The sequence below is a fragment of the Rhagoletis pomonella genome, unplaced genomic scaffold (assembly GCF_013731165.1).
Source record: "Rhagoletis pomonella isolate Grant_MI unplaced genomic scaffold, Rhpom_1.0 Rhpom_scaffold_00004, whole genome shotgun sequence".
Taxonomy (NCBI): Eukaryota; Metazoa; Arthropoda; class Insecta; order Diptera; family Tephritidae; genus Rhagoletis; species Rhagoletis pomonella.
In genome coordinates, this window is record NW_023458558.1 from 2,692,750 (window position 1) to 2,703,886 (window position 11,137).

The 11,137-nt window shown below is 35.0% G+C and overlaps 1 protein-coding gene across 1 annotated transcript; it reads right to left on the bottom strand.

Annotated features, from left to right (window-relative positions):
* Nucleotides 1-7,496: 7,496 nt before the first annotated feature.
* LOC118736821 (protein distal antenna-related) lies at nt 7,497-8,738 on the bottom strand. Its single transcript, XM_036466876.1, has one exon. It carries the CDS (start codon nt 8,736-8,738, stop codon nt 7,497-7,499), a length of 1,242 nt encoding a protein of 413 aa, XP_036322769.1.
* Nucleotides 8,739-11,137: the final 2,399 nt, after the last annotated feature.

Consider the following 11,137-nt stretch of genomic DNA (forward strand, 5'->3'; position numbering starts at 1 on the left):
AAAAAAACAATTCAATATTTAGCAGATTTTTTTAAAATTTAATTTAATTTTTAGAAACTTGTTTTATATATGTTTTCAATAATTTTTTAGTTCTATTAAACTTTGTTTTTTGTAATTTAGTTTTCTTTTAGTTTTAAGGTTTTATTGCTTTAGACAATAATTTTTTTTTTTGATAAAATCAAATTTTTAGGAACTCTTTTTATTTATTTTTGTAATGTTTTTAAATTTCATCTTCCTTAAATTTTAAATTTTATTGTACCAGGGAAGAAAATATATATTTTTATTTAATTATATTTTATTATATATAAAAAGCTTTACAAAGCAACGTTTTCATACATTTTTCAGTTTATAAACCTTTTTTAAAGTTACTTTATTTTTTATGAATAAAGCCATTAGTCTTTCTAGTGACAGAAAAGGGCTTTCAAGATGGTTGCTCTAATTGACAATTGTCTAACAAAAGACATGTTTTTCGAAATACTGTGGTCGGTTGATAAATAGTTGACAGTTGCCCCAATTGCACTATGTTTATTGGTGAACTGCTACACTCGAAACTCACTTATTAACCGCTTATCATCCTCTATTAAGTGATTAATTTCCGACTACTTTCGGGTATTACATACATTTTGCTGCAGTGCTCGCATGACTCACAAGAACTCTTCCTTTAATCATGTGATAAATAACAAAAGTCTCCATTTGTGAAGCTACCGTATTTTTTCACTTTAAAAGACATTTTAATACATAAACAAGTAGTGCTAAAGTATAAACAAGCAATAAGAAAAAAGGTCAATAGAATAATAAAATCAAAGGCTCTTTTAACTAAAGGCATAAAAAGAAAAAAAAAAAAACTCAAAAGCCAACAAGGTGGATGCTTCTTTAGCTTTCTAACATTTCAGTTGCTCCTGTTTATTGTTGTTATGCTACGCCATGCCAGCAATTTTTCACGCATTCACTCAAAGACGCAAACGTCCACAGAAAAGAAGGCTATGATAAATTTCTCTTTAAAATACTTTTTAATCGCAAAAATCCTGTTAAAATGATACAAACGTGCAAAGAGGCCGAACGTAAAAGCAGGCTGGAAGGAGCAACTCGTGCACATCGGCATAGACATCCTCAGGTATATGTACATATATATGCAATGGTACTCAATAACTCTTTAATTTCAGCGAAAAAATAGTTACAAAAAAAAAGAAACAAACATAAAGAAACAAAGAAATCCGGCAAAATAACGAGTTATGTATAAAAAAAGGTAGCAACAAGCTGGACAGCCCCCACAAAAAAAAATGGTGCTTTTAGGCGGTAGGACGAAATAGGCGTGCAAATTAAAAAGAAATAGTAAGGAGAAAATTCTTCAACACTCCTTCAAAGTGTACGTGCAAGCAGTTTGAAATTCTTCGTAAGAGAAGCGAAGCTTATGTACATACATACATACAATAAGCCTTGTGTCTGTGCGGCCCTATCTATCTACATATCTTCAACGATATTCCATCACAGCCGCGCGCGCACAGTCATTAAATGCTGCCGCTGTTGTGAAATGCTTTGCAAGCGATTAAAGCGCAATTTTCAGCATACAAATTTGTGCGCCCTTTTGCACTTTTCTGCGACTCACTCACTTGCGCCTTTAACAGGATTCTCTCTCTACCTTTCAAAGCATTTCTTTTACACTTGTTTTTCTATGTTGTTACGTTAACCGCACAAAAAGTGTTGTTACATTGTTATTGTTGCACGCTGTGCGCAATTTAACGGTCACTTTGGGTGAGTACTCCAAAACGATGAAAAGCGGCTTAGTCATTACGATGTTGTTTTGCCTCTTTATTGAGGGTGCGAGGGTGCGTGGGCGCATTTGTAGCAAGAGGGAGAAAATTAAAATCAACCTAGGGGTCAAGCAGCACGCAACGGCGCACAGCTTTGTTTTAGCTTTGGCTTTTTAATACCATTCGCCAGCGTTTTTTTTGTTTGTCTTCATTTATAGGCTACTTGCAATTTTCCGCTGTTAAAACTCAACAACAAAATAATAAAGTTAATTTCAGCGATCGTGAGTGATGAGACGCTTAGTCCCTCATGCTTTTGCTGTTTCTTTGCTTTCAGCACTTTCAAGTGTTGCGAATACCCCATGAGCACCAAATTAGGCCTTGGGCAGCTGATGCCCATCCGCGATGTTTAAAGCTTAGTCTTGTGAAATGCGGGCACTGAGATGATTTCATCTTGTGATTTTCCAAACAACTACGACATTGGCACACCGAAATGATATTAAGTTGTATCGTCAGGATCCGTTATTGGGCAGTGCCCGATCAGGACTCCTTTTAGAGCCAACAGTTGGCGTTTAGTCCCTTGAAACGCTCCTTTGACGTCCTGGAGCCAACTGCCCGCCAGTAGAACGCGTTAAGCCATCCAGAAACCAATTTATTCAGTCCGCAGGTTGCCACAGCAACTCATAATCCCTTCCTGTCAGGACTGACTATCGTTATTACACTACCACGTAGGCAGTCGCCTGTTCTATTTATAGCGGCCAACCCTGCTGGCGAGACGCTGCAACGTAGAAATATGGATGCCTACATTTGAGGTTATCTGAGGGTGCCTGATAAAAAGAACCTCCTTTAACTCTATCATCAAATTTCGACTCATCCGTGAATATGTTTATTTGACCTATATTCGAAATGGTCTCACTCTCCCATTAACGCTTCGAAAATTGTTTGTTAATAAGGATCAAATTAAAGCCAACCTGGGTACATACTGATACGGCGGCTATGCATAACATTAAACTCTAGAGTAGGAGCGGTCCTTGGCACCAGTTGAGCGATTTTTTGTACTTGTTCCACCTTCTAAACTAGTGCGGATTTTCCAGCCGCCTAGAGCAATTGGTGCCTTTTAAACGCCTCGCTTAGTCTTTGTTATTAGCGGACAGATTTTTTCCAGGACTACCATTAAATTCTTGGCCTTGTAAAAGGGCAGAAGTGGAACCGCACCGAACGAGGACTATTAGGCACTTAATAATTACCAAAAGTATAACCCAACATTCTCTTACAGTTCTTCTAAAACATTTCGTCGACGACGACCTTTAGTGAAAGGGACTGAGTAGAGGAAACTCTGCTCACCTTAACGTCCTGATTAGGACCACTATATCACTCCACTACGACTATTTTGTCGCGGAGCATGCGCTCCGAGCGAACTCAGGGCAGTCACTATTTCCTCGTTAAGTACATTATCAAAAGCCTACTCGAATCGATGAAGGCACCAACCACGAAGTTGTTTCCTTAAAATACTCCTTCTTTGTGGTGAGGCAGACTCCTGGACTGGAAATCCTGTTTCTTATGCAAAACTCAATCAGTCTATCGAGCATCTTAAACAAGACGCAAATTCTTTAGAGGCACGTTAGAGCCTCTACCAAATTGGGAATAAACCTTATTTTCAGAGTCCGTCAGAGTCTCCTGTCTGTGCAGTTCATTACTTGGAAAAAGTTTGCACTCCAAATGCCACTAACGAAATGAATACCTTGATGTATCATTGAATAGAGGCTTTGAAGAGATGCCGGGATTGTGAGTTTTATCAAGAAGACAGGCTTCCATTATCTAGTTTATTAATGCTAATAGATTTTGCGAAAACTATTCTAGTCGGTATCTTTTAGCCCTGGACTTGATGGCCAGTTTTCTTGTGCTGATATTCCACCCTATTGAAATGATAAGACGGTGAAGCGAGGTCATCTTTTCAAGTTCATCTTAGGTGACCCGTTCATATAATATTTCCAACACGCCAACGAAGTTTTTCCTATTGGCTTTATTAATAAAAGCGCAATATAAAGTTGAAAGCATTTAAGCTTAGCGCATCCGTACATTTGCGATGTGGATCCTAGTGATGTCTCAAAGCATGAAAGTCAAAAGTTTTGTGATGCAAAAAATCGAATAGCAACAAGACAAGCATTTATTTCCTTTAACTGAATTGCCATCGCGTTTTTCATTCATGCCGCCCGAAATTGTTTGCTGGTTGCGATTTACTTAAAATCCTTGGCCGCCACACTGGTCTGTTTTTGACTTTGACTTTCCGGTTTAGTGCTCGTGCCGTTGAAGTGTTAGAATATTGACGTGAATAGACTTCAAAAGCGATGTTGAAATGACCAAAGAACCAGAAAAAGGTCGAAATGGCCGCACCGAAAGGCCAAATACGAAAATAAATGAGTAAAGTAAGTAAATGAATGAGTGAATGTGTTTTTTTGGGCGGAGAACTTCTTCTTTGAAAACGTCTGAGTTGAGTTGCCGAGTGCTGCTTATAGGCGGCTAAAGTAGACAGTAAAGGGCAGAGAGTGATGGTTTACCAAAGCAGCTGAAGCTTATTCATGAGCATGGACCAAGCTAATATGCAATGTCATCCCAGAGTAAACGATGGCGCGGGTAAGCTGAGAATGTAGGCGGGTGGAAGGTATGCGACATGCCACGAGGGGGAGATGTATGTATGCCAGAGCTCTAGAGGGAAACGACTAAATGAATCGTAAATTCACATCAATTACGCGGGTAAACATCAACAGAATTTGCATGCCGATTATGATGACTGACATTTTGGCGTTTTGTTTGTGGCGGATGGGCAACACTTAATCTACGCTGACATACACATACATATATGTATTTATATACGTATGTACATATAAATATATTTGTTTGCTTTCAAGCTGCTGACTTTGTTTGTGTTTACTGTAATGACAGCTGCAATGGCTACAATTCGGCAAATACTCCTACCAAAATGGGAAGTGTCAAATCATTGGGTATTGGCATGCGACACGACAACCTCAGAGTAGAGGATCATAAAATTTTCAAAATATTGTGGTGTGTATGTATTATTGTTGTTGTTATACATATGTACTGCTGTTTGTGTTGACTTTGACTCGCATTAACGCTCGACGATATTCAATTAACTTTGCCGCTTTGAATAGCCATTACAATGGCATTTGAATGCGTTTAAGTGTGGCGGAGAGAGCGTTGAAATGTGTAAGGAAAAAAGGCAGGGGCTTCATTAATTAACTCCCCCCATTTGTATGAATAAGTCACAATTTTATTATTAAAAATTTGTATGTAAGTACCTTAATAATGTTAAAGTACTTTAATAATGTTACTAAAGAGTATGAACTTTAAGAAAACTGTAAGCACTTTTTTTGGCTCATAGTTGCCCAAAGGAAAAAGTAGGTAAATTTGAATGCACACAAAATTTAAATCCCGTACATTATTAATTACTTACAAATATGCTGGGAAAAATTTGACTAAATACCGATTTGGGTAAAAAAAACTCCTTACAAGTTCAATATTTCTTCCACACTTTACAAAAGTAGGACATCACTGGAAAGATAATCAAAATATATAAACTGGCGATCAAAACTGAGTGCATGGTGATTTTTATTAAATAATTGGAACGTTTTTCAGGTAAAAATAACACATAACAACATAATGGGCCTTATGAATAAAAAATAAGCAAACACTTTTTCTTAAAGTTTCAGACCTTTTACTTTAATTTGTCTGAAAATTTTCAAACTTTATAAAGAATAGCGAAAAATTGTTAAAATTTTCATCAAAATGTTGGACTTCTTAAAATATTTTTGGGTATGTAGTTACATGGTTTATGAAATTCGAGTAAAGCAAGTGCAATCTTTCAGCGGCTTAAAAATCGCGTTGATTTGTAATAATTTTCTTTTTGTTGCTGACGGCTTTAGCGGTTTTGTTTTTATATAACAACTGCAATTTATGAAATCTAGAGCTGATTTAATTTTTTAATTTTTATTTTTTTGCAAATGGTCTTGCGTACTTTATTCTACAAGAAATTTATGTTTTATGATAAAAATGAAAAAAAGTTTTGGAGCCCGTAAAACGATTTCTACATCAGCTGCAGAGATGATGAAGAGATGGAATCCGTCCAACATTTTACATTTATTGCAGATTTGATTTTGATGAATTTAAAATTTAAATACCACCCAAACTTAAAGTATTTACGAATTAAATTTTATAGATATTTTGTGACGTACCGTATAAAATGGGAGAAGTTTATTTTTTGCAAGACTTTTGCCCTCCAATTATCTTAAGAAAGAAGAAATGGCCTGAAACGATTTAAGAAAAAAAAATTGTGATCATTATTTATCATTAGCAACAACTTAATCGAGTAGATAAATCGATGTATAAATAAGATTACACGTAAAATATCAACTATTTAATTGAATAGTTAAACAATATCACCAAAGAACAGCTGTCCGTCGGATGGCGCTGATGCCGAGTTACTACTAACAGGTCTATTCTGCGCTGGTAATATAAACTTTGTAACCGGTAATTAAAGTGTCTGTCAATTTTAAACCTTTTTCGCATTCTGTGCTCTCTTGTAACCGGTAAATTTGGTTACCATCTCATAACTTGGTAACAAAATATTGCCCCGTGAAATATGCAATACATCCACAAATTTTCATAGCTGTATTGCTGAATACTTTCACTGCATTACCAACGTACCTAAAATCGCGGTGACAAGAACTGGTAACATTTTTTGGTAACAAAAATTTTCCGGTCTTAAAATCTTCGGTCACGTGCAGAATATTTAGACCTGTGAAAGTCGCATTTATGGTTCGATTCAGCCCATAATCGAAATATGAATGTATAAATTTATAACTTGAAAAAAAAAATAAAAAATCTTATCCGATGGGTGACGCTAGAGTCGATTCCTTACTACTTAATGTACCTATTTCGAATACATCGATATGGGATTACTGCGGTACCAATATGGGCCTACACACTAAAAAAAAATTGTGTAAATTTCCTAGCTAAAAGGTAGGTTACTGATTTCCTACCTTATTATTCGCGAAATTACATGCTCGATTATCCAACGAATAGTTTAAATTTCGGCCTTTTTAGAGTGTAATATAGCTGTTGTGGTTTGCGTAAATTTACTACAAAAGTGTGTACAAGCTACAAAATACACATCTGCTGTTTGATTTCACCCGTAGTATTGTGTAAAGCCGCTAAAAAAAGGATTTTTATACACGAAAATGTTTAAATCGTGTAAATTTAACAATAAATTAAAAAAAAAAACACAAAAATATACTCGATTTATAGTCGCGTTTTTAAACAGATTCTTTAGAGTGTAGTTGTGTGAGTATGGTTGTCGCTTACTTCTTTTTGGTGTACCAATAAGTGTACCGAAACATAAAAAAATGTACCACAAAAATATTTAGCTATAGATTTAATTATTCAAATATTTTACAAATACAAATTGGTGGTACAGTTAGTCAATCAATCTATCTAGTGTTTTGTGGACCAAATATTTTATAATGCTGGAACATACCTTTATTAGGTAAAATTCTCTGTAATAAGGACCAAATATATATATTTATTTTTTATTTTATTTTTGAAATCATATTTGATTAACATATACATACATAATTATTTGTTTGCATATTTAAATGAAGATATGTGTCTACAACACAACAACAACTACAACTAGACTAAGTGCTATAGTACAACTCATAACAAAATTTTATTTTATGATTCAGCATCACTTTGAGTCGAAGAAATGGACGTGATGTTTTTTGCAGGGCTTTGGCAACGGCTGTTAGATGACATCGATAATTTGGAAACTGTTGACCGCATTGACAGATCTTCAGGTTCATTTCCATAATAACTATCAGAGGATAAATCATTGTGAAAAGGTAATGTTTTGAACCCCAGAGCAGATGTGGAAGATTCCAGACGTTGCCTTTTGACTAGATTTACGGGGGAATCATTATTATTGATATCTTCTAAGTGAGTAATGCTCGCAGAAGTTGCTAGTAAAGCCATGAAACTCAAGCTTGCATTAAAAATATCACACCACTGAGACAACGTGGTTATATTAGGAAGCTGATTGTCATTTGTAATGGTATTGTCGCCTGTGCAAATGTCATTATTTAAATACTCAACAAATGCGGATTTCTCCAATTTTGAGAAGTTGTTATTAATATCACCTACACAGTTAACGCCCAAAAACTTCTGCTGCTCATTTTCGACCATTTTGAGATCATTTATGAAACTAGATACGTCATTATTAGAGTCGGAGTATTTTACTTCCTTTAAAACTGATTCAGGTTTGTGGTTCACGGAGTCTGCTTGGAAAATTTTTGGTTTACGGTTTTCTAGAACCTGTTCCGCGTTTTCTGACGATATAAATGAGTTGTGTTTATTTAAATAGGAGGGTCCCACGCCGTATGAAGATTGCATGCCCCTGGCCGATGGAAACTGCTTTTTAATCTTTGGTGCCGAGCTTGGAAGCGCGGATCTTTTAATTAAGTCATTTGTGGTAATTTGTTTAAAAATGGCTTCGTTTCGGCTGTTTTCGTCATTCGTCATAGAGTTTAAACTTCTTGGATAATTCGCTGCATTATAGTCGATAAAATTTTGTATATCATATATTCCATCCCTTAACATAGTGTCCATGGTGAAGGCACTTTGTACGTCAAAATTATTTATTTTTTCGTTTGATGGACATGTCTGTGCGAGATTTGGACGCTGTACTATGGCAGCTGATGGCATTTGGCGACACATAAAACCTAACTTTTGCTCATTTTTACACCAGCCTCGAAGCGTCGATTCAGGCACACCAATGTCACGCGAAACGGATGCCTTTGTCTCGCCCTTATGTATGCGCTGAATGGCTCGAATTTTGTCATGGGGCGTAAGATTTCGCAAGGGCCGCTTACCACGCGCACTCCTGCGTATCTTTAAATGTCCATATGAAGAAATATCCATTACCGTTTTCTTTATTTGCACCAGCAGAATAATATTTTGTATAATTTAATAGAAATTTGCACACACTCTTTTACGAACGCGATAATCCTTTAATAAAACACTAAATGCGATTTAGCAAATAGTAATAATAAAATCAAAGACGGAAAAATTCCGCGTCTGGAAATTTTCCAAAAGTGACAAGGAATGTTTGAGATTCGATGACACTGAACTCACGCTTACGAAAAATTTTCCTTGATTATTTACTTTTTCATTTCACGATGTCGCGTATTGAGTACAGTGCTTTTGCCAGTAGTTTAAAATACTCAATTACATACCGCACAGGTAGTTAGCGTCCACAATGTCAACAAACTGGACAGAACAAAAGTATTTTAAACCAACAAGACCCCTTGAAGGTTGCGATTTCAAATGCTCACAAAGTTGTTGAGACACAAAGCGCTCCAGCAAGCTTTATGGTCAATTAGTGGTATATGTATCTAGAGGTGGTGGTACACCTGTGCTGATCTCCAATGCTTTCGTGCTAATAATCGATTTTGTTACTGCATTGAATGTCCAAAACGTCAGTTTGTGGGATACGCCCCATGTTTTATCATAAAGGTTCGGACAGCTTTGTTGTTAAAGTAAAGAGATGTAACTTCCAGTTGAGTCTTTTTTTTTCAGTGTTATCCCTGGACACTTCGTCTCGTGCGAAATCCCGGTGAGGTTAGTCCTTCTTTTGGTGAAAGAGACGATGGTGGCGATGGAATTAACCTCACCGGGAATTTCGAAGATTGAGTTATTGCACGAGGCGACGTGTCTAGGGATAACACTGAAAAAAAAGCTCAAGTGGAAGTTTACTACATCTCTTAACATTCATGCAAACTGACATTTTGTTCCGCTATTGTAGTTTTTATGATCCATACATACGGTGACCAGATTTCTGCGGGCAAAAATCGGGACTGCATTAAAATTTTTTTTCCATACAAAATAAATTGGACAATTTTTTGTTTGTATGGAAAAAATGCGTCATGAAGTCAGAAAAAACATTATTAAAAATCAACGTGATTCTCTAGCAACTTAAGGCTTGCACATTATTACCCTAGAATTTTTGTGGAAAACAACAATAATTTCGATCTTGCACATTTTATGACCTGTAATTTGTATAAATGTAATTTGTATAAAATTTCATCCCGTTATCTATCTTAGTTCTCAATGTAATAATTAAATTGCCCAACAAGAGCAAAGTGGATCACTTACTTCCAGCGAGTTTAATTAGTCGTATTTTATCATTTTTAGCTTTCAAACTATAAAATTCAATTTTGTGATTTGCATAAATTCCAACCAGCTGCTTTTGATCAGCTGTTTACCTGTTGTTACCCTCAAAATGAAATGTCAATTTGCTCACTCAATTTCCTCTACTTTGCAAGTTCTTTGCGCATGCGAACATAAAAGGCTTCTGATAACTTTCATAAATTGTCAGTTACGCAAATGCAACTTATTTCAAAGTAATATACTGGTAAAAAAATTAACTAGTTCACACATTTTATTATTACCATTGTTTAATCTTTAACTTTTATGTTTTACTTTATTTTTTATTTTTGGTTTTCTTTGTAAAATTTTTTTATTACAGTTTCAGGTTCTAATCTCAATTATTCCCTCGTTTTTTCATTTGTGTATTAAATTTTCTGTTTTTTTTTTTTGTTAATTTTTAGGGCCAATTTTAAGTTAATTATAAATGCGCATTTAAATAAAGAATTGAATTTTGCATATTAAATAGGCAGTAATCCAAACTTAAATTAGTTTAGATATTTGATACGAAAAAATTCTGAAAATAATCGCGGATCTGTATCTAAATTGCTCATCTGAAATTAGCTCCTAAACTCTGATTTCAATTTTAAATAAAGTCATACTAAATTTATTTAAATGTTTTTAAAGTTATCCGACCGATTTATGCACATTGTAGCACATTTTTGAAAATTTTATCATACATTAATTTTAAATTATAGCTGTTTAGTCGTAAATTCATATAAATACCATTTGAAAGATTTAATGCCAGGTATTTATGTATTGCTTTTGTTGTCGATATCTGATAAATTAAATAAAACAAATTGAACTTCAAAACAAAAACGGTAAGGCACGAAAATGCCAGTTTGTATATTTCACGCCATTTACATACATATGTACATTAGACTGCATCACTGCCCATACAAAAAAAATCGGTACTATTTTTCCGCCGGAATTATAAAACCTATTATATTTTAAGACGTCCTCCAAAATATTTCGGCAAAATATTAAGATTCAAGTGTGCTGGACCGATTTGAAAATACCTCCAAAAATGGAGTTTTTTATTAATAAAAATAGTTTTGTAACGATTTTTTTTTAAAAATCCCCTCAAATGACAAAACGGTTTAAGCTTAAAATAT

Coding starts and splice junctions, on each gene's coding strand:
- LOC118736821 (XM_036466876.1), bottom strand. CDS start 8,738: ATGGATATTTCTTCATATGGACATTTAAAGATACGCAGGAGTGCGCGT.